The sequence below is a fragment of the Rhinatrema bivittatum genome, chromosome 6 (assembly GCF_901001135.1).
Source record: "Rhinatrema bivittatum chromosome 6, aRhiBiv1.1, whole genome shotgun sequence".
Classification (NCBI taxonomy): domain Eukaryota; kingdom Metazoa; phylum Chordata; class Amphibia; order Gymnophiona; family Rhinatrematidae; genus Rhinatrema; species Rhinatrema bivittatum.
In genome coordinates, this window is record NC_042620.1 from 70,824,913 (window position 1) to 70,850,003 (window position 25,091).

Consider the following 25,091-nt stretch of genomic DNA (forward strand, 5'->3'; position numbering starts at 1 on the left):
AAAAAAGAGTAGCAGAAGGGAGTTTAATTACTATGACTGAGGCTGTACAGTGCATGGTGGCCTTCATCCAGTTGGGCAAGCACTGTCCCATGGTTGGATAGCATTGAGTGACTGTCGACTCTTAGTGCAACCAAGTGCTGTTTTTCTTTATTTGGCTGTAGGTAGAGAGTCCATCAAGCTAGGTTGAGAGAACATTGCACAAATCTCATCTTGGAGTGAGTTTCCTCACTCCGAGGGTCATCAAATGTTCACAAGAGACCACTGTTCTGTTCGTACGTCTAACATTGAATGTCAAAGGGGCCCCTAACCCCCTACACTGAAACCTAAACCTCACCTCGAGTTACTAGGTGAGCCTACTATAGGGATACAAATACCTATCTAGGGAGATGACATTATGGCCAGGCTCTCTCCCTCTCCCTCAGCTAGTTGGATGCTCTGGGAGCTTCAATTCATCTAAATGGGCCTTGCGGGAGACATCGCGCAAGGCGATAAAACCTTACCGCCCGGTCACGGCAGCTATCACACAGCCTAACGCAATTCAAAAAGGTGGTGTTAAAATCGGCGTTAAGTCGGTGCGATAGCTCTTCGCAGACAGGCAAACCCAGCCCACTCCCCGCCCCTAACTCCTCCTATTTTCCATATTTGCATCGCACCATAGGATATGGTGCTATCACATGCGTTAAACACGTTTTCTCCTGCGGTAAGGGCCTTAACGCATGCGAAAAAGCCTTAGTGCATTTTGATAAATGACCCCCTAAAAGATAACTTCCTGTTTAAAAATATTACTGATCAAAAATATTTCTTACAAGAGGGAGCATCTCATTGACATACATGTGATTGTTACATTTCTGTCACTACTAACCACAATCATTACTAAAATAATGTATATAACAAAGGTTTTGAAATATGTATACAATGAAGAAAAAAGTGCATGGGGATAACTTGTTGGTGTGGTGGCTACTAGCCTTAACCAGTTAGCCTTTATACTGTTGATATAATTCTATAATTCTATCATTGCTCTCTGTTTCAATACAGTGGGAAAAGAGAAAAAGGGGAATTGTATTCAGACAGCAACCAGCAAGGACCCTGACTTTTATGGTCTGGGGAAGCAAGCATGGGGGTAACTTGCTGATGCTGCTATTACTACCCTTAACCAATAAGCCTGATACTTTTGATGGAATTCCAGCATTGCTCTCTGCTTCAACGGCAAGAAATAACAGGGAATTGGATTCAGACAGCAATAAACAAGGGCCCTGACTCTTATGGTCTGGGAAACTGATAAGTATGGCATTGACCTGTACAGCACAGAAAATACTACCATAAGCTTGCTGGGCAGACTGTATGGACTGTTTGGTCCTTTTCTGCCATCATTTCTATGTTTCTGTGGGTTATGGTCTGTGCTAAATTTGATATATATAATTTTATAGTGGAGTAAGACTAGCTTCAGCTGCATAAGGTGAAAGGCTTTTTTTTTTTTTTTTTTTCTTTCTGTTACTTGCTGATTTAAAGATATAATGGTTCATAGAACCTTCTATCTATTTCAGTTACATTAAGGCATGATTAACCACACTATAAAATGTTACTAATGTCTTGCATCACATTATAAGTTTGCCACTAAATTATTAGATCAGAAAGATAAATCGAATGTGTCTGGAATCTAGACTGAGCAGTGCCTAATACACAGGAAAATTTGACTACTTTGAGATGCAGTATAAGGAGCTACAGTATGATGATTTTGTAATATAGCTAGCTGAATGTTTGTGATAACCTCGAAATAATTTGACTGTTTTTTCCCAATGTATCAATATTATGTGTCTCTATATAATCCTTTTATATAGTTGAAGCTATTACCTGCTTTGGTTGTCCCCATATAAATGTGGAGTACAAGTATAAGAACCAACTAAATCATTTGTAATACATGGCATTTTAATTGCAAATATTCTGTTTTATCATCAGCCACTTCCAACCCTGTTCCCTCTAAACCACCTTTGTTCAACACCTTGCTTTACTCATTGGTGCCTATCATGGGAATTGCAGTGATTGTACTCCTTTTGTTTTGGATGTATAGACATCACAAGCTGGCATATCCTCCAGTACTTGTACCAACACAGGTAAGCTCTCTTATGGTTATGGTTGTCTTCTTGATGGTTACATTCTCAATATCTGTAACTAAACTCATTGTTTTCAAGTAGTAAAAATAAAAATATTTTATATTTTGTAGTAATAGATTTAAATCTTCAGTAGATTTAATTATGCATGCTTACTCAAATGTATGATCTTTGCATTGTATGCAAGGCCATTAACACTAAGATTTAATTTATAGTGTAATGTGAGAATTGTCAACTCCTGTCAGATTCATGTAAACATGAAGATTGTAAGCAAATATGGCCAATAATACTATTAATGGTTAACAGTTCCAGTGATTTTGTAAATTCCTGATAATAAAAAATTAAATTTTTTTTTGGTTCACATTCTTATATAATCTTAGATTTCATTTGAGAGGACAAATATCAAATATTTTTCATATTGTTGAAATGAACTTTGATTTCACTGGAGAAAAGCAGGATATTCTTTCATCACAGTTGGATGATGATGTCTGATGGAATTGGGTCACTATGATGATTTCATAGCTTCTAGAACTTTCATTATGCTCTACCAAGGATGTGTGGGCCACCTCACGAGGGGTCCACCTCAGTTTCACTTTTTCCACAGAGCTCAAAGGTTGTGATTTTTCTAAGGGAGTAAATATTTTGTATAATTGGCTATGGGGAGAAGAGCTATGAGTTCCAACCCTGCCTCCCTTTGTGTAAGCCTTCTTATTTCACCAACGATTCTCCTGTCCGTTTGCTTAGAGAATTACCAAAGTGTTCATTTGAAAGTAGCAGAATGAAAAACATAAAAAGTCTTGATGGCAAAAAAATAATTTCTGGGTGCACAAAATAACTCACAATATATATGCTCCAAACTGTGTATATTGTGTGTGCGTCTTTATTGTGCCAGTAAATTTGCTGCCGTGGGATAAAACAGTCGCTTGTATTTTGAGCATCTGTTTTCCTAACCTGCACACTGCCATGTCTCCTTGGCACTCGATGCCAAGGATGCCCTAGAGATGCACAATTTATTCCTAGTGCAGCTTTTTTAGTGCTGCAGATCATTTGATTATTATATTGGGTGCCCAGAAGAGGAAGATGTGCGCACATTGAAAAAACAGGCGCCTAGGATGGACGCATATTTTTACGCACAGGATAGTGCATCTGTCCCTGGGTGGGGAATAGAGTTACAGTTTCTAACCCTAAGGGACTCCCTTGCTGGTCAGGCTGTCTTTCCCTTCAGAGGTCTTTAGCACAGAGGCAGAGAGGACAATCACTTTCACTGAAGCAACAGGTGGTTCAGCTCTCCCGTCCTTTATACCTTGCTCTACTGTGCCATTGGTCTCTGCTAGTCACCTTGACCCAGGATGCCCGAAGGTAAAGCAAGGATTGGGAAGCAGTAGTACTAGGACAGGTCACCTTCCTCTTGGATGACTACGATGACCCTAAGTGCTGGCACCCTGCTGCTTTTTAAGGGCTCACCTATGCATAATTCAACAGCTTCAGGCATAGTCCAGTGAATGCCTAATTAAGGCTTTTAATTAGCAGATTTTCCCGCTCTTTTGCCAGTCCTTTGTCTCCTTCAGGTTCAGCGAGTGGTCACTTTGACAAATGACAGTTGTTCACACTTGACAGAGCACTGATAAACTCTGATCTCAGATTGGGACTTAGGGCCATACAGAGAGGCCCCAAATGTTTTTCTGGTATAGATTCCACAGCACTATTTGCGCTATGTTTCTTTTGGCCTCTTTTGGAGCCAGCTTCGCTAGCAAAGGGTCCATAAATCTGTTCAGGTAAGTCCTGTCCATAGAATTGCAAAGTATTTCTGCATTTGGCTGTCCATTGCAAAAAGGGCAGTGTCTATTTTTACTGATGCCAGAGAGTCCATTTTTGGCCGCTTGTCCTGTTAGTAAGAATTGGAATATTTCCTGCAGGCCTCTAAACCCCATTTTTCCTTTTAGCTTTTCTCTGTGCAAACTCTCTTCTACTTATTTAGACCCTTAGATAGGTTTTCTATAAGTTGAGTTGTAAGATTTTTTCCTTTTTTGAGGGCTGCATATTGCATTGACACTGGTGCATTGAGCAGCATAGGTTGGGGGTTTTGTTCAAAATCAAGTTGTTTAATTTCACAGCTGTTGTTTATCACCCAATGATCCTTGAGGAGAATAAGGCCAACAGCCTCAAGGTGCCCCTGGTGTAAACATACCATGTCTGTCATGGATCCCCATGACAGATGTGTGCTTTGCATGGAGCCCAGTACATATCTGGATACTCCTCATTGAAAAAGAAGACTCATAGAGGCCATATGTCCCACCTCAAGCTCATGAAAAAGCTCTCTGGGTCAAATGATTCTGGACCATTGGAGGTATCAATATCAAAGGGCCTGGAAGCTGCACGGAATGCTGACAATTCTTTGCTATTGAGGAAGCATCACACTTTGAGGTAGAGCATTGATAGAAGCCATGGAGATCGGCCATCGGTTGGTTCCCAAACCTGTCCTGAGGGACCCCAATCCAATCACGTTTTCAGGATATTCGCAGTGAATATGCATGAAATAAACTTGCTTTTAATGGCAGCAGTGCATGCAGGTTTATATCATAGATATTCATTGTATATATCCTGAAAACCTGACTGGGGATCCCCCCAGGACCGGTTTGGGAAACACTAGTCTAGCACTACCTGTCCAAGAAAGACAAAGGATTCCTCTTCAGGTGCATTAGTGTTGAAGAAAACCTATGTGGATCATTGAGTGAAGGTGAAGAGAGATTGACATCTGTTTGAGTTGTTGCACAATGTTGAGAGTAAGGAGACTTACAGGCAATAGCCTTATATTCTTCCAAACATACTTGCAGAGAGGGTTGCTTGCCCTCAACAGAATATGGGGATTATGACAGCCTTCAAAGACCCAGGTCACAGCCACCAATACATTTCTGGTGATCCAGGAAGATGTGACTTCACTTCTTGTTTTCCAGGTCATTTTAGGTTCTATGATCTTTGAGGAACTGATCAGAAAGATTCAGGAGACAGTGGGCATCAGTATCTATGCAAATGGATGTTCAATCCATTCTAGAAACTCTCTGAGCACCAGTGGCAATTTCATCCACTGCCAGTACTTGGAGAGATATTGATATCGATGCAATCCACCATAAAGATGATTTCCTGGGCATTGGTCATGGAAGTTGTCCTGAGGCACTAGAAACAAGAAGATCTAGAGCTCTCCAGACATTTGAGGACTTCTCAGATGTTTTGGCTTTGAAGTTGGAGTCTGAGTGTTCAAAGAGCACAGTTATGGATCTGTAATAGATGCATTGATTACTTCTGCAGTTGACCATTATAATGCTCTGTATATAGGATTACCTCAGTCTGCACTTCATGCTTTGCAGACTGTGCCAAATTCCACGGTTCAGGTGGTTGCAGGTACTGCATTGAGGGAGCATGTGATACCCATGCTGTGATATTTGCACTGGCTTACAATTAAATATAGGGTTATGTTTAAAGTAGTGTTAATATTTAAGACCTTGCATGGATTGATACTTAAATGCTTCTAGCCTGTACTGACATTTTACCAGCCAAGATACTCACTGAGATCAACTTGGTAGTCATTACTAGATATTCCCTCATTTAAACAATATAAGTTAAGAGTTTATTTTGAGTCGTGGGACCCACATGATGGAATGCCCTTCCACTGTTACATGCTGAATCTTCTTTAAGATTTATTAAGTTGCTAAAGGCTCATTATTTAGCCTGGCATTTGAAGGTTGTCCAGCCAGGCTTGTTATAAATAAGTGTAAAGTTTCAGCAGAGGTGAGCTATGCCCTAAAAAGCCACCTAAACTCCAACAGGTGGCGCTTTTCATCTCAATTTGCCATGTCGAGCTTGGTCATTTCTCTCATGAGCAGAAAGGACCCTAATACCATATCTACTTGATCCCGCTGTCAAATCTTTTTCCTCATGATTGTACTTCAGCTGTTTTTTCCCTGCTTAATATGAGTCACATCTACTGTAGAATGGTGGAGATAAAGTGGACAAGAAAATGAAGACTGTTGAAGAAATCATTCTTAGGCAGTCCACAGTCATGTTAATGTATACTTCTAGATCCCTCATCTACTACATTGGCTGTAAACAGCTGGAAAAAGATGCTCTCTCTTATATATGTAGGATAGCTTGATTATTGGCAAAATTTGCATATGTTACCCTGGCACTGGCTGTGACTCCTAGTGTCTTAGACCAAAGAGGATTCTCATTAAAGTAATACGGAACTGACTATGCTGCAAATGTCCAACTTATGGAAATCCTGTTTTTGGGAAGTTGCTGTAAGAGACAAGAGAGCTTGTTTATCAACATATATGCAAAAATCAAACATTTGCTGTTATAGTCCATTCCAAAAGGATTGCTGGCAGATAAAGCAGCCCTAAAATACCTAGAAGTTCATTAACTATGCTTTTTTCAATTTTTGGAGGAAGCGCCAAATATTGAAATTGGATAGAGCTATATAATCTTCTGGGAAGCAAAATTCCTGATGATATACCTCAGATCTGTCTGCAGTTGGAAGTAAGACTTGGGGCATTCTAGTCCTAATGGGAAAACACCATTCAAGGCAGTCACATTATCATCATTGCAGGATCTTGATACAGGATAGAATTTGTATCCATACCAAAAAGCTTGCATGGATATCCATCATCTGAAGAACTCAGCAATGTATCAGACTTTATGGAAGGAATTAGAGAAGTTGTTACATATACAGACTATACAAGTCATATGAGAGTAGGAAAAATATAAGGGCTATAATCCCCTCTTTTCCATAGTTCCAAAAAGCATGATTGTTTCAGACTTGGAGACTGAATAGAATATCTATTCATGATAGACCTCCACTTAGATAACCTGAGTAGTGATGGCAGTGTGCTTTCTTTTGTCCTGTGGGATATTTGCCTGCATGTTCCTTTCAATCACTGTCTCCTGCTCATTTTCATTTAGTGTTTGGCACTTCATGTAATATTAGTCTTCTCCAAAGTGCTGGTTACACTTGTTGCCCATCTCAAAAAATACATCTTAATTTACTGATAGTTGGATGATCTGTTAATACAAGTGTTATCATACCAGGTGTTAGTGATGGGAGGTGGTCTTAGAAATTTTGCATAATAAATTATAAGACTTCAACTTGGACCATTTTATGACATGTTTAAGCTTAGGTGAACTAACTGGATGGATCTAGTTCTGCTCATTCTTTTTCAGGAAAAAGTGTTCATAATGTACAATGAATATGCGTGCTTGTGTGTTAGGTCTCATAGTATTAGTACTGAAAACAGTTCTGTGTGCTTGCTTACAAACGAGGCATTTGCAGATTTTTGCCATAAATCTTTTTTCTGTGCCTGGTGTGGATTTGGAATGGCTTATATGCTCAGCTCAAGAGAAGGTGAACCTTTCCAGTTGTCTTTATTTACAGATCTTTAGTAGGGAATGCCTGTGGAGATAGACTGTCTACCATATAGAAAGACATGGTTTAATGGAACAAAGTCAGCATGGCTTTACCCAGGGCAAGTCTTGCCTCACAAATCTGCTTCACTTTTTTGAAGGGGTTAATAAACATATAGATAAAGGTGAACCGGTAGATGTAGTGTATTTAGATTTTCAGAAGGCATTTGACAAAGGTCCTTATGAGAGGGTTCTAAGAAAAGTAAAAAGTCATGGGTTAGGTGGCGATGTTCTTTTGTCAATTACAAACTGGTTAAAAGACAGGAAACAGAGTAGGTTTAAATGGACAATTTTCTCAGAGGAGGGCGGTGGGCAGTGGAGTGCCTCAGGGATCTGTACTGGGACCCATGTTTTTCAATATATTTATAAATGATTTGAAAAGGAATACGACAAGTGAGGTAATCAAATTTGCAGATGATACAAAATTATTCCGAGTAGTTAAATCAGAAGCAGATTGTGATAAATTGCAGGAGGACCTTGTGAGACTGGAAAATTGGGCATCCAAATGACAGACAAAATTTAATGTGGATAAGTGCAAGATGATGCATATAGGCAAAAATGAACCCATGCTGTAGTTATATTATGTTAGGTTCCATATTAGGAGCTACCACCTGGGAAAGAGATCTAGGCATCATAGTGGATAATTCTTTGAAATTGCTGGCTCGATGTGCTGCGGCAGTCAAAAAAGCAAACAATGTTAGGAATTATTAGGAAGGGAATGGTGAATAAAACAGAAAATGTCATAATGCCTCTATTTCTCCATGGTGAAGACCGTACCTTGAATGTGTGGCCACATCTTAAAAAAAAAAATAAATATATATATATAGTTGCGATGGAGAAGGTACAGAGAAGGGCAATCAGAATGATAAAGGGGATGGAACAGCTCCCCTATGAGGAAAGGCTAAAGAGGTTAGGGCTGTTCAGCTTGTAGAAGAGACGGCTGAGGGAGGATATGATAGAGGTCTTTAAAATCATGAGAGATCTAGAATGGGTAAATGTGAATCTGTTATTTACTCTTTCGGACAATAGGACTAGGGGGCACTTCATGAAGTTGGCATGTAGCACATTTAAAACTAATTGGAGAAAATTCTTTTTCACTCAGCAAACAATTAAACTCTGGAATTTGTTGCCAGTGTAGCTGGGTTTAAAAAAGGTTTGGATAACTTCTTGGAGAAGTCCATTATCCCAGGACAAGCAGGATGCTAGTCCTCACATATGGGTGATGTCACTGACAGAGCCCTATCACGGAAAACTCTCTGCCAATGTTTCTAGAAACTTTTGTCTGGCATCCTGAGCCCACTGAGCATGCCCAGCATGCCATGATCCCTCAAGCCACAGGGGTCTCCCTTCAGTCTTTTTTCCATGCTGCTGTTAGCCTCGCGGTTTTAGGACCCCTATGTGGTGAATATTCACTACAAAAAAAAAGTTCAGAAATTTCGGAAAAAACTTATCCCACCTTAGGGGGTCTCCCTTTTTCAACCATCTGTGAGTGATTTAATTTTTTTCCGGTCGGTTCCGTTATTGTTAAACCTCGTCAGAAGGTCGTTGACGGCTGTCCGGCCTTCGTTATAGCTACCGGTTTTAAAAAAGTGCCCAAATTGCTCCCGTACTATGTCTCGCGAGAGACATGATGTGTCGATGTGCCCGAGATGAGCTGAGATGACCTGAAAGGCAGATGAGCGTGCATGGAAAAGATGGAACATCTTTTCCATCTTCAACTGATGCCGTCGACTTCAACTTCGACACAGTTGTTTCCGGCTGGAGCGATTAGAAAAGTCATCCTAAAAACTAGATGTCGCTCGGATGCAGCAGGTGATTGGCCTTCACCGACCCCTTCACGGTCATCGATAAAGTCTATATCTACCATCGAAAAAGGCATTTAACGTCGACAGAAACACCGTCATCGACACTGGAGGCCTCATGTTCCGGAATTGGACCTGATAACCGGAGTTCCCTCGACAATTTTCGAACCAACTCCAAAGAAACCTTGGAGAGAGGAGCCTCTGCGTCCTTCGAGGCCTTAGACTCCTAGGCGATCCTCACAGATATCTGTGCCTTCACTGCCTCCCCCCATAGCTGCTCTGGTTTCACCAGCTATAAGGGCCGAACTGGATGGTTATATCTGCCAGGCAGTTTGAGATGCACTCCAAGACATGCCTTTGATGCCAACACCGATGACGGTTCCACCTTCTATGCCAGTTCCATCGCCGACATCGGTTCCACCCCCGTCACCGGTGTCGATTCAGATACCGTCACAGTCCATTGCCGGTTCCGGTTCAACCACAGAGACCATTACCCTCATCGGCACTGATGCCTACACCAATGCCGGTGCCGGATATGTCCGTCCTTGGCGCCAATATTAGCGAAGTTGGACACTCGGTGCCATTCCGGTGCAACCACCCGATGCCCCGACACCAAGACTGATGGAAGAAGAAATAACAAAGGATGTACCAATGCCTGAACCTACTCCAGGTCCATCGGGTAATCTCTCATCCACGGCCATTGTTTTCTCCACTATTTCCATCAAGACCACTGGTGAAACCCTCGATACCGTCGATGTCATTCTTTCATTGGACACTTGGGATGATCCAGATACCGACTCTTCCTCGGAGGAAGTTCTCTCAGATTCTTCTCCTCCAGAGGAAAGAAGGAAATCCCCTCCAGAGGACCTCTTTCTCTAATTTCATCAGAGATGGCTGATACTATCCCTTTTCAACTAGTATCCGAAGAAGATACTAGACAGAAAACTCTGGAAGTATTGCAGTTTGTGGATCCACCTAAAGAAGTCCTGGCAATACCAGTTCACGAAGTTCTTGTGGACTTGCAACATAGGCTATGGGAGCATCCTTGCACCATACCACCTGTAAATAAACAGACTGATGCTACCTATCTGGTGCAGCATATTCCTGGCTTCCAGAAAACACAACTACCTCACCAATCGGTAGTAGTAGAACCAGCTCAAAAGCGGTCTAAAAGAATTAAACCTCATTCATTAAATTCTCCTGGGAAAGATCACAGGTTTTTGGATACCATCGGCAGGAAAATGTTTCAAGGTTCAATGCTAGTGTCCAGAATTGCGTCCTACCAACTCTATATGACGCAATATCAGTATAATCTGTGGAAACAACTTCAGGAGGTATCAGAATCTCTTCCCCAACAATTTCAAGATTCCTTCAACAACATTATCCATAAGGGCCTAGAAGCTGGGAAACATGAAGTTAGAGCAGCTTATGACAGCTTCAAAACTTCATCTAGAATGTCTGTCTGCCACAGGCATAAGTGCCCGCAGATGGGCCTGTCTCAAGGCCTTCGACCTGAGACCAGAAGTGCAAGAGAAGCTTGCTGATCTACCTTGTGCAGGAGATAATCTCTTTGGAGATAAAGTACATGAAGCAGTCTCCCAGCTGAAGGAACATTCGGAAACATGTCAACTTTCCTCTGCTCCACCGGAATCCCAACCATCCACACACAGACTTCCAAGGAAGGATCCAAAAATGTCATATTATAGACCACAGAGATACTATCCTCCTGCTACCCATGGAAGGTCATCAAGGCCAGCACAAAGATCGCAGACCCGACAACCAAGAGCACCTAGAACTCAACCCTCTCCGCAAACAGGCCCGGCTTTGGGATTTTGAAAACTCACCAGAGAAGAGAAGCCTAGCTACCAATCCGACCCCAAATTTGCTAGTAGGTGGTCGGATCACCTTCTTCCATCACAATTGGTTGCACATCACTACAGACCAATGGGTACTCTCGATAACATCTCATTGTTACCACCTGGACTTTCTAACTGTACCAAACGATACTCCACCCACCTCGTCTTGGACAGTGAAAAATCAATCCACACTCTTACAAAAAGATTATCCACCCTTCTGAGAGCCAGGGCCGTGGAACCAGTTCCCCAACCTCAGCAGGGCAGAGGATTCTACTCCCGTTATTTCCTCATTCCAAAGAAAACAGGAGGCCTACGTCCCATATTGGACCTCTGGAAGCTCAACAAATACCTATGAAAGGAAAAATTCAGGATGGTATCATTGGGCACCATGTTACCTCTACTTCAAAAAGGAGATTTGCTCTTTTCTCTGGATCTTCAAGATGTTTACGCTCACATTCCAATATTCCCTCCTCATCACAAGTATCTGTGTTTCTTAGTGGGACATCAACATTTCCAGTACAGGGTGCTACCATTCGGTCTTGCCTCAGCACCTAGAGTGTTCACAAAGTGCCTGGCAGTGGCAGCTGCCCACTTGTACAAGGAAGGCGTGCACGTTTTTCCTTATCTAGACGACTGACTCATCAGAAGCCAAACAAAACAAGAGGCTCTCAATTCTCTCAAGGTCATGATAAATCTATTCCATTCGTTGGGATTCCTAATCAATTACCAGAAATCCCATTTCACACCATCTTACCTGTTACAATTCATTGGAGCAGAATTAAACACCATAACGTCAAAAGCTTTCCTCCCAAAAGACCGTGCACAGACACTCGCCTCGTTAGCAGGCTCTCTACACACACGGACGCAGGTGACAGCTCATCAATGTCTCGCTCTTTTGGGTTACATGGCCTCCACAGTTCATGTCACTCCTATGGCCAGATTAGCCATGAGGGTCACTCAATGGACACTCAGAAGGCAGTGGATACAAGCCATTCAACCACTGTCTTATCCAGTTCAAGTAACTCAACTACGGTCCTCGCTCCTATGGTGGACGAACGAGGACAACTTGCTCACAGGCCTACCTTTCCAACAACCGATTCCGCAAGTGACGTTAACTACAGATGCATCCGCCTTCGGGTGGGGAGCACACATTGGACATCTACAGACTCAAGGTACTTGGACAAAGCCCGAAGCCACATTCAAATAAATTTCCTAGAGCTTCGAGCTATACGCTGCATGCATTCAAGGACTGCCTTTCCCATAAGACTGTTCTGATACAAACAGACAACACAGTAGCCATGTGGTACATAAACAAACAGGGAGGTACGGGCTCGTAGCTCATTTGTCAAGAAGCAGCACAAATTTGGAGCTGGGCCTTAACGCACTCAATGTTTCTCCGGGCCACTTATCTAGCAGGCATTCACAAAGTAATAGCAGACCGCCTCAGTCGTCAGTTCCAACCTCACGAGTGGTCCCTGGATCCCGTCGTAGCGACCAAGATATTTCAACGTTGGGGTCAACCAACAGTAGACCTCTTTGCATCACAACTGAATTACAAAGTGGACAACTTTTGCTCCCTGCACAAGCAGAGAAACCGCTTACCCAGGGACGCCTTTGCTCGCCTCTGGAATTTAGGCCTTCTATACGCGTATCCCCCGATACCGCTAATAACCAAGACTCTAAAGGGTCCATGATACTCATAGCCCCATCCAATCACAAGGGATCACATAACCCCCATCCAATCACAAGGGATCACATAACCCCCATCCAATCACAAGGGATCACATAACCCCCATCCACAAGGGATCACATAACCCCATCCACAAGGGATCTCATAACCCCCATCCTAAAGAGCCTCCATTGGTTACCTATACACTTTAGAATAATATACAAGGCCATTCTTACTACATACAAAAATATCCACCTACTGGCTCCCATGGACCTACAGATCCCTCTCCAACTACATAATTCGTCAAGACCGACAAGAGATGCATACAAAGGATCGCTACAGATACCACCGCCCAAATCTACCAGACACAGCACGCTAAGAAATCGGGCTTTCTCTACAGCCATTCCACCAATATGGAACTCCATCCCCACAAACCTCAGACTGGAAACATGCATCTCAACCTTCAAAAAAAGACTATAGACATGGATTTTCACGCAAGCATTCCCGGACTCCAACTGATTCATTTCATCCACGCCACTCCTTATCTCCGCCCACTCTATAATCAATTATCTCCACTATCGTTTTTACATGTTTGAATTATAATCTGTCCTTTCTCTTCCTTCCCCGCCAAGTTCTAATTACCCTGTTATATGTAACTGCATTTTCCGCACCATTGTTTTAGTTTGTTTCACAATGCACCCCTGTTTTATGTGAACCAGCATGATGTGACTGCGATCTCGAATGCCGGTATATAAAAACCTGAAATAAATAAATAAATAAAATATTGGCCTTGACAAGTATGGTTTCCAATACTCCTCGATCAGAGACCCAATTCTCCTGGGCACAGCACCCACTCTCATAACTCAGGATCAGGGCAGGTTGCGTCATCCCAACCTTCAATCACTATCCCTCACAGCATGGATGTTGAAAGCTTAATTCTGCAACCTCTCAATCTTTCATCTAACGTCTCTCAAGTGCTTGTAGCTTCACGCAAACCCTCCACATAAAAGAACTATTGTTCTAAGTGGAAAAGATTTACCATGTGGTGTACACAAAACGGTATTGACCCTTTTTCCTGTACTACATCATCTTTATTAGACTATCTGTGGCACCTCTCAGACTCTGGTCTCTAGACCTCATCTGTAAGGATACACTTAAGTGCAATCTCAGCTTATCATAATACTGTCGGGGATGCACCAATATCTGTACAACCTCTTGTTAGTAGGTTTATGAGAGGTTTAATTCAACTTAAACCTCCACACCCACCACCAGTCACAGAATGGGACCTTAATGTAGTATTAACGAGGCTCATGCGTTCTCCTTTTGAACCCATGGATTCCTGTGATATTAAATTTCTTACTTGGAAGACGATCTTCTTAATAGCCATCACATCTGCTCGAAGGGTTAGTGAGTTACAAGCACTTGTCACATACTAACCCTATACAAAATTACCACATGACAGTGGTACTCTGTATACACCCAAAATGTTTCCCCAAGGTAGTTACGGAATTCCACTTGAATCATTCTATTATCTTGCCTACTTTCTTCCCAAAACCGCACTCTCACCAAGGAGAGAGGGCTTTACACACCTTGGACTGGAAACATGCGCTGGCATATTACTTAGATCGCACTGCAGCCCATAGGAAATCCACCCAGCTCTTTGTTTCTTTTGACAAAAACAAACCTGGGAAAGCTGTGGGCAAACAAACTCTCTCTAACTGGCTTGCAGATTGTATAGAATTCTGTTATGAAAAACCAGGCCTCCCTCTCCAAGAGCGAGTAAAGGTGCACTCAGTAAGAGCAATGTCAACCTCAGTAGCACACTATCGTTCAGTGCCAATAGCTGACATATGTAAAGCCGCAACATGGAGTTCTCTTCACACCTTTGCGGCTCACTACTGCCTGGACAAGGAAGGACGACAGGATTCAGCCTACGGACAGTCTGTCTTAAAGAACTTGTTTCCAGTATGATCCCAACTCCTTCCAACCTTCCGTGATTTCAGGCTACCTCATTTTTCCCAACAGTACACCAGTTGTTGAGCCTGTTGCACAAGTTGTACACTGTTGGTCCAATACAAGGATGACTCAGCCTGTAGTTTGCTAATCACCCATATGTGAGGACTAGCATCCTGCTTGTCCTGGGATAAAGCAAAATTTCTTACCTTGTAATAGGTGTTATCCCAGGACAGCAGGATGTAGTTCTCACAAAACCCACCCGCCACCCCGCGGAGTCGGGCCCGATACGTTTTATTTTATTTTTGCCTAAAGCTTATTGCTACAAACGAGACTGAAGGGAGACCCCTGTGTCTTGAGGGATCATGGCATGCTGGGCATACTCAGTGGGCTCAGGATGCCAGTCAAAAGTTTCTAGAAACTTTGACAAAGTTTTCCGAGATAGGGCTCAGTCAGAGACGTCACCCATATGTGAGGACTACATCCTGCTGTCCTGGGATAACACCTATTACAAGGTGAGCAATTTTGCTTTACCTGCTATTAATCAAGTTGACTTAGAAAATAGCCTCTGCTATTACTAGCATCAGTAGCATGGGATATACTTAGTTTTTAACCTGCATTGGCCACTGTTGGAAAAAGGATGCTGGGCTTAATGGACCCTTGGTCTGACCCGGTATGGCAATTTCTTATTTTCTTATGACACAGGTAAAGGACATCAATTTGTTTTGGTTGCTCTGAAAGGACGACCGTGCATGGCATTGCCCTGAAAAGGAACATATAGACAAATTCTCAGATATCTGGAGTTAAGGAGAAATTCGCATAATCCTGTTTATGTCCAATACGATCTGTAATATGGTATAAGCATTTCTCCGAGTGAATTTGACATAAGTAATCTTTGATCAAACAGTGGAGTACTGAACAAGAGAACATCTCAGCCAGGTTGGCCAATTCTGGTCCTCGAAAGCTACAAAGAAGCCAGGTTTTCAGGATATCCACAATGAATATGCATGAGATAGATTTGCATGCACTGCCCTGTTGTATGCAAGTATATCTCATACATATCCTGAAAACCTGGCCTGTTTGCGGCTCCCGAGAACCGGAGTTGGCCACCCCTGATCTAAGTAGTTGTCAAGTAATGCCAGAGAAATAGATCTTATAACAGAAGTTATTTATATGATATGCATGCAATTGGATGACTGTCATAGATCTTTTGCCAGTTTATTAGAAATCCAAGTTACCAAAGCTGTTTCTCTCCCCCTCCCCAGTCAGTACCAGGCATAGGTTTTTCTCCATACAGTGGCTACAGAAAGTCTGTACCCACTTGAACATGTTTCACCTTTTGTTATGTCAGTGCAACCTACTTGCATGCATTTAAATTTATTTTTTTCATCCCCTCATCGTACTCCATTCCTTTCAGGGCCAAAAATGTTTTTTCTGCCAATAAGCAGGCAGAGTTAGCCATCCTCAATGAGGTAACATCATCAGGCGGCACAACACAGAGTTGTTTTTCAAAGTCAGATAAAGTTTGTGTATTGAGCATGCATGGGCATTCCTGTGCGACTGGAGGTTCCAGAATTCTTTTTAGTCTCTCTTCATCTGCGCTTCGCATGGATGTTGGAGAATTCAGTGTCAAATTTTCTTCGCAACTATCTTAATCTAATCGCTCTTAGCACAGACAAAAAGCACTTTTCAGTGCTACCATGCTCTCTTGCCTATTGGGCTTCAAATATTGCTCATTTGGACACACAATGTCCATCAAGGACTGCCACAATTATTATTTGTATCTAGGCACAAAACATGAGCAGGCAAATTCAGGACTGTGGCATTATGTCCCTGAGGACTTAACTCCAGAAGGCTGACAAAATAGCCCTATTCCAGATGGAAACAGAGTCCCCTACAGGTAGTAACACCTCTAGCAGCAACTGCAGTATAGAGGGTGAAAAGAGGACATCCTCTCATTTCACTGAGCGAGCTAGAAAGCGCCATATGTAGTCTCAAGGATCATGAAAGAGGCCAAGTGAGTTGAAAGCATCGCACTCTTCTCAGAACAGTGCAGCAGCAATAAAAAAGCAGGCACGTACACAAAAAGCATTTAGTGCACAGTGCACAAAAGGTGCAGACAGCACCTCAACAAGCGCTGCATGATACACACAAGTATGTTGCAGCTTGAGAAGCGGTGTATGTGTTGCACCCGTCGGTCACAGGCAGCTGCGGCCTCTGCTGCTCACATCTTTTCTCTCCACTGCTTCTAGTCTGGGGAAAAATGCAGTCTCCGCTTCTCTATGCTGACCTCATGGCATTCCCGGGACGGTGTGGGCGCTCCTGGCAGCCATCTTACTTCTGGGGTAACCTAGGGCACGCGCCTGGCCCCTTCTTGAGCGCGACATGGCGGGAACCTCGGGGGCGTCCCCACCGCAAGACGTCATCCGCTTCTACTACTTAACCTCAGCTGACCTTCAGTATGATGAGTTAGCAGGGATTCCTGTCCTGCTTATTCCGCCATTCTGCGACTCTGGTTGCTGTTCCTGTCTGAGTGTTCTTGGTACCCGCTCCTTGGAGACCTCGCTCACACTCAGGGCTATCCGCTCCTCGGAAGGCCTCTCTCACTGCCTCTGCTCTCTTTCAGTGAGTCCTGCATTGTTCCTTGGATGACCTGGCTCTGCTCCGTTCCAGGTCTTCTCTGTGTCTATGCTTCAATCTACTTCTTCAGTGCTGAGTGAGTACAGCGCCTGCTGTCTACTTGCCTCTACCTTCACTGAGTGGATTCTCTGCCTACCCCGCTCTGCGGGCCACTACGGATCCATACCATCTTGTACAACTTGCCATTGGCGTCCGCCCTACCCCGTGTTGAGGACCACTACCGGATATCGACTGCACAGACTTCAGCAAGAGAAGGTACACTTCAGGGCACCCCATGCTGCGGGTTACCACCGGCTCTCTAATACTTTGTGTACATCCATCTACTATCTCCGGCGTATCCTGCTGTACGGGCCTCTACCAGAGATATCCTACACAAGCACCACTGAGAGGAAGTATTTCCAGGACCATACCACCCAGGAAAAAGATCTAGGCATAATAGTGGATAATACTTTAAAATCGTTGGCACAGTGTGCTGCAGCAGTCAAAAAAGCAAACAGAATGTTAGGAATTATTAGGAAGGAAATGGTTAGTAAAACGGAAAATGTTATAATGCCTCTATATCACTCCATGGTGAAGACCGCACCTTGAATACTGTGTACAATTCTGGTTGCCACATCTCAAAACAGATATAGTTGCGATGGAGAAGGTACAGAGAAGGGCAACCAAAATGATAAAGGGGATAGAACAGCTCCCCTATGAGGAAAGGCTGAAGAGGTTAGGGCTGTTCAGCTTGGAGAAGAGACGGCTGATGGGGGATATGATAGAGGTCTTTAAGATCATGAGAGGTCTTGAACGAGTAGATGTGAATCTGTTATTTACGCTTTCGAATAATTGAAGGACTAGAGGGCATTCCATGAAGTTAGCAAGTAGCACATTTAAGACTAATCTGAGAATTCTTTTTCACTCAACGCACAATAAAGCTCTGGAATTTGTTGCCAGAGGATGTGGTTAGTGTAGCTGGGTTCAAAAAAGGTTTGGTTAAGTTCTTGGAGGAGAAGTCCATTAACGGCTATTAATCAAGTTTAGTTAGGGAATAGCCACTGCTATTAATTGCATTAGTAGCATGGGATCTTCTTAGTGTTTGGGTAATTGCCAGGTTCTTGTGACCTGGTTTGGCCTCTGTTGTAAACAGGATGCTGGGCTTGATGGACCCTTGGTCTGACCCAGCATGGCAATTTATTATGTTCTTAGCCCACCCTGCGGGCTATCATTGGAAAAGACCTGCTTGCAGGTCCTACATCTTGGACTAAGTTCATTACCCATTCCTCTGGTTACTATTGCGGTATAATAGTTATTTCTCTGTTGTCCATCATCACTGAGATGCCGCCTGTCATGGAGAGTCACCACAGGGCTCTTCCCTGTAAGTGGAGTCTACCCTTACCATGACCCAGGGGCCCACTGTCTAATTCTAGACACACAGAACATAACAGTATGGTGCACGCAACACACCTTGGAGAAGTGATGCAAGGCAAACACAATTCACGGCGCTCTCTCCTTCATGATGTATGGCAATATTACAGCCATGACGCACAAAGAGGACACTGCACTCAGCACACACATAACGCAAAATGCGATGTGCAAGAAGAAAGTGCCGCACAAATCAATGTAAAAGTCACCACATGGCACTAATGGAAGCAATACACAACGTGAAAAATCCACATAAACAGGAAATAACTAGTAATAACTACATAAATGAAGATCCTGAAGCAGTATGATGAGTGGATAAGCTCAAAGAGACCTCATATTTAAATGCCAGCAGGCTAAGCTAATGTAAGCTTTTAATAGCATTCAATCAAATTTTAATCATTGGTCTCAGTGGGCTGAACTTAAAGGGCGCAAAAAAGCTGCCCGTTTATGCACATTGAAACTAGGAGTACTTATAGGACGGATTGCTCACACGCTAATCCGAAAATGTACTTATCTTGCCTTATCCGTCAATGAGCCTTATGGAGATGTTGACAAGAATGGTAGACTCCGACGTTGCCCCGACACTGAGTGTTTCGGAGTGGACCTCCTTCTTCAGGGGGCCGGGTACCACTGGGAACGGCTCTGTTGATACTCGGAGAACCTTAGCGTACTAAGGATGAAATAAATGCAAGAGACAATGTGCAGAGCGAAATTGAAACGCTATCGATGCTGCCGCACTAATAATCATTCTTGCATCAGTAAGTGTTCCCCCGTACCTCGGCGCCATTCCTTTAAACTGAGTGGTATTATTTATGCACATTGTCTCTTGCATTTATTTCATCCTTAGTACGCTAAGGTTCTCCGAGTATCAACAGAGCCGTTCCCAGTGGTACCCGGCCCCCTGAAGAAGGAGGTCCACTCCGAAACACTCAGTGTCGGGGCAACGTCGGAGTCTACCATTCTTGTCAACATCTCCATAAGGCTCATTGACGGATAAGGCAAGATAAGTACATTTTCGGATTTAAGCGTGTGAGCAATCCGTCCTATAAGTACTCCTAGTTTCAATGTGCATAAACGGGCAGCTTTTTTGCGCCCTTTAAGTTCAGCCCACTGAGACCAATGATTAAAATTTGATTGAATGCTATTAAAAGCTTACAATAGCTTAGCCTGCTGGCATTTAAATATGAGGTCTCTTTGAGCTTATCCACTCATCATACTAATGGAAGCAAAGCATCCAAAGAAAAGAAGCACGGAATCCAAGAAGGATCAGAGACACGCAACACTATGCCACCATCTTGATCCAGTTCTTCCACTTGGATAGTCATTAACCACCCTCAGTACCACAAAGTGGCATGGTGTAAGATATCTCACAGGCAGCAATATCTCCACCCAGGTTTACCTTTGAATGCCTATCCAGCCTTCAACCCTATTTTTCCCCTACCTACCACTACTCCCAGGCCAATACTAATTTCCACTCTATAGCAACAGGTCTCCAGTCTTCAAGCTCCAGATCCAGTCAGCTCGTTAATTCCTACATGAAGGACCATTGAGCTTGGAGTCTGACCAAATTTTAGTCCCCGAAGAGGATGCCTCTCCGTCACTGGGACAAAAATCACAAGAAGTAGTTGAACAGATTATAGCTATTGTGAGAATTTTTTTTCTCTAATCTTTTTCTTCAAGTACCACCTCTATCTCTTTCACCGGTGTATCTGATTTTCCCAGCAGTAGATAAAATAATGCCGGGGGCACCACCACTGCCTACTTCTTCTGTGCCAGCCTCACCTCTACCAGAAAAGTTATCTTTCCTTCCATTCCAGCCATAGAACATTCACTACCTTGTTCGCTGCTGACAAAACCTCCTTTGGATCATTCACAAAGGGAGTTCTCAAGCAGTTCAGGATTACTATCTGATCCCTCTGAAGGAACCGCCAGAGCATACATCACTTACTCCAGGTTTGTGAAGAAAATGGGTTCTGCCTTCAAATTAGAGGTGAGCAAGGAGCCAGACCCATAAGCAGAGTTCATGGGGCTACTAAAAATCTTAGAAATCCCAGCTGAACCTTCTATTCTACCATTGCACAACGTGCTCGACATGCTACTATTAAAGAAATGAGAACCTCCCTTTCTCAGGACTGGTATTGGCTAGGAAGATTTATTTTTAAAATTTCGATTAAAAAAAAATCCCCCGGATAAGCAGTTGTGCAACTATCTCACAACTCAGTAATAGTTGAATCAGCAATGACAAGACTGCTTTCCAGTATGCTGTCAGGTAAAGATTTCCCTGGACACCTTCGGCAAAAAGGTCTTCCCAAATCTGAAACACCATATATAGTCAGATTCTGGTGAGAAAATTGCACCCCCAACCTCTTTACAGTCTAAAGGGGAAGGTCTTTGACACCTCTTTCGCTTGGTATATGAAGTGTTCGACACTACTGCCAGAACATCAATGGCTTCCACAGGTGCCAGAAGAATGGTTTGGTTGTGTGCAAGTGGCATAAGGGAATGAGGTTCATGAAATGCTCGCTGACTTCCCTTAGGAACCATTTATTCAGAGAAAAATTAAGAGAAACAGTTGCCCAACTAAAGCAGCAGAGCCGGTGTTCATTCTTTACTATCATAAAGCGAGCTAGGGGGCAGTAATCGACACTGCTTTCCTCAGTTTAAACATCCCCTAATTTCCCTGCAGACAATACCAGTCTTATCGCCTGCCCATGTTCCAGAAACCATAACAGCAACCTGCTCAGCAAAGGGGGTGCCAGACCAGTTGGCGAACACTAAAATCACAACCACAACCCCCCACAAAGCCACAACAAGGTTTTTAACCAGTTCGTTGCTACAGCTACTAATTCCAGTAGGGGGCAGAATATAAATATAAATAATCAATGGGTCCTCAAAATTATCCACACAAGTTACCATCTCAACTTCTTTTGCCAACCAAAGTAACCCATTCTGAACTCCCACCTCTCAATCCCGACCATATAAGTCTCCTAACTGAAGAGGCATGTAAAGTACTCCAACATAATGCAATACGGGAAATACCACCCAAGGATTACAACTAGGGGTACTACTCACATTATTTACTTATACTCAAGAAAACAGGGTATCTTCGCCCTATTCTTAATCTTTGAACAAGCATGTGTTGAGAAAAATTCAAGATGACATCTTTGGGCATCATTTTGCCCTTTATCCAGCCCAACAACTGAATGTGCTCTCTCGACCTAAAGGATGCATAAGCACACATCCCGATCCATCCCTGGTGTTGGCACTACCTTTGTTTTAGAGTCTGATAGATTCACTACCTATCAATGGCTGTGGCACATCTGCCTTTTTCCTTATCTTGACGACTGATTAATGGTGTGCATTCATTTGGCGCCACTAAGTTCTTACACCGAGATGACAATTTGCTGCCTGGAAAATTTAAGTTTTTCACATCAATTATGAGAAATCGATAATCCATGCAACACACTGACTCCAGTTCATAGGATCACTCTTAGATCCGATCAGATCCAAAGCTTTTCTCCCTCATAAGGGCTCTCTAACTTTAAATCTTGGCAAAGAGACATCTGCATTATAAGACAACAGCAGTTTGCCATATATTGATAATACTCAGCCTCATGGCAGCTGCCGTATATTTAGTACCCTTAACATTGCTCCATATGGCTCTTTCTGTTAAGTAACAGTGAAGACAATAGGAATCGGATGATGAGGGCTTGTTTTCATCATCCGATTCCTATTGTCTTCACTGTTACACAGCCTACTGGATCGGCTACCGCTTTGTTTTTTGGGTCTTTCTGTTAAGTTCCTTTAGACTTTCCTCCACCCAGTTTTAGCATCCTGTTTTATTGTAACTTCAGAGTTTTTCATTTCACTTGTTACAGTTTTTTCAGTTCTGTTCAGTTATTTATTTTAATTTACACCCCCTGTTAAATGTAAACCAGCATGATGTGATTCTAATCATGAATGCCGGTATAGAAAAATGCTAAATAATAATAATAATGCATCAGTTGCAGTGTGGTCTCAGACAATGGTGCCAGTTCTTTCAGCCTCTATGGCACAAGAAATAAAATGGTGGCTACAGCCAAACATATTTGTAATCCGTTGCAATGGTATATAACTTAGCGACGGTATAGAAAAGTTTTTAAATAAATACATTTTTAAATAAATATTGAAAGAAGTTTCCCCCCTTACAGCCAGTTCTACATCAACTGATCTTAACGATGGTTCTTCCATACTGGGGTGGTGTGCTCATCTTCTCCAGTACAAAACATAAGGCTTTGGAATTGTGAATATCATACTCCATCAATCTACTGGAACTCAGAGCTATGCCAAACTCTATCAAGGTGTTCAAACACCACCTCAAAGGAACGGCTTTGATGATCAACACGGATAACCAAGTGGCCATGTTATATGTCAACAAGCAAGGTAGCACAGGATCATGGACCCTGTGTGAAGAGGCCTTGTAAATATGGAATTGGGTGGTTCAAGCCAATGTAACTCTACAACTTTACGTACTTACCAGGCATTGTGAAAATGGAGGCGGATTGCCTCAGCAGAATATTTTGCCCACACAAATGGTCCGGGGCGCAGACAGTAGTCAATGGTTTGTTTTACTGATGGGCTCAACCCTGAATAGACCTGTTTGCCATGGAGAGTAACATAAAGGTTCACAATTTCTGCTCAGTTTGGCCCAGTCCCCCAACGAGAGGCACCAGACGTGTTCATGAAGCAAATGTCTTCTATACGTGTTTCCTCCACTACTGCTAATCCCTAAAGCAGTGAAAAAATGAATAGGAGATCATGCCAAGATGATTCTAATAGCCCCTGTTTGGTTGCCATGGGAAGTGTATCTTGTACAGTACTCAACCTCCCCTCCACAACACCTCGGGGGCAACCCAGATTTATGAATGTAGGAAGAGGGATGCCTTCTTAGTCTGTTACACGCAAATCTAAATCTCACCGTATGGATGTTGAATGTGCGACCTTAATGCACTGGAGCCTACAGGATTCCATTCATGATGTCCTATTGGCAAGAAAACCAGCCACTTGCTGAAATTACACATTTAAATGGCATCGCTACTCAAATTGGTGCATGTAACATTCACTAGCCCCATTCACCTGCAAACCCAGACACTTACTTTCTTATTTACACCATCTTTCTTTAACTGGACTAGCAACCACTTTGGTGAGAGTGCACCTAAGCGCCATAGTGGTATCCCATAATAAGTAAAATGGAGCTTCAGTTTCCACAAGCCTGCTAATTTCCCGCTTCTTGAAGGGACTTCTTCACCTGTGACCTCCAGTTAAACATTCCCCAGTTTCTTGGGATATCAACATATATCTTTCATCTCTAATGAAGCCTCCGTTTGAATCTTTGGATTCGGTCTTGCTGAAATTCCTCACCTGCAAAGGTCCCTTCTTGGTGGAAGTAAGCTCCGCATGCAGAATAAGCAAGATGTAGGCCTTGGTCCACTTTCCATCCTAAATCCTATTCTTCCATGATAAAGTGACGCTTCATCCCCACTCAAAGTTATTACCAAAAGTGGTATCACCATTCCACTTAAATCAGAGCATCTCACTACTGTCTTCCCCAAAACAACGCAATAAAAGAGAAAAACTCAAAATGCTCGTTTGCAAACTAGCTTTAGCTTACTATTGAAGGACTTATAGTCAGAAAAAGATTTGTTATTCATTTCCTATGATCTGAACAGACTAGGTATCCCAGTGATAAAATGTACACTCTAACTGGATCGTGGTATATCTCAAGCACTGCTATGCTGCACATTCCCTCCACCTCCCAAATCCAGTGAGGTCACATCAAGTTCATGCCACAGTGGCATCAATTGCACACTTGAATAATAATGCTATAAAAGACACATGCAAAGCTGCCAGCTGATCATCTAGCCATACCTTCATCTTACATTACTACCTAGATAAAGCAGCTGCAGCTGACAGTTCAATAGGAGTAGCAGACCTCAATTGTACTACTATATCTTAGCATGCTGTCCTCTGAATCCAGGTTGCAAAAAACAAAAATAAAAGAAACTAAGCGAAGAAAAGTCTTTATACTTTCATGACAACCCTCAACTTGGGACTCCCCATTGAGCATGGCTAATTCTGCCTGCTTATCGAAGGGAAAAAAGCAAGTTTTTCTTACCAAAACATTATTTTCCATAGATGATAGGATGAATTAGCCATGAGAAAC

At 42.8% G+C, this 25,091-nt stretch overlaps 1 protein-coding gene across 3 annotated transcripts in view; it reads left to right on the forward strand.

Annotated features, from left to right (window-relative positions):
* Positions 1–25,091, forward strand: part of ACVR2A (activin A receptor type 2A) — a 404,271-nt gene that overhangs the window by 190,527 nt on the left and 188,653 nt on the right. For all 3 annotated transcript variants that reach the window (XM_029605421.1, XM_029605422.1, XM_029605423.1), the window contains one exon: positions 1,957–2,111. In XM_029605421.1, the coding sequence (XP_029461281.1) occupies positions 1,957–2,111 (155 nt within the window). The remainder of the gene's footprint in view (positions 1–1,956; positions 2,112–25,091) is intronic.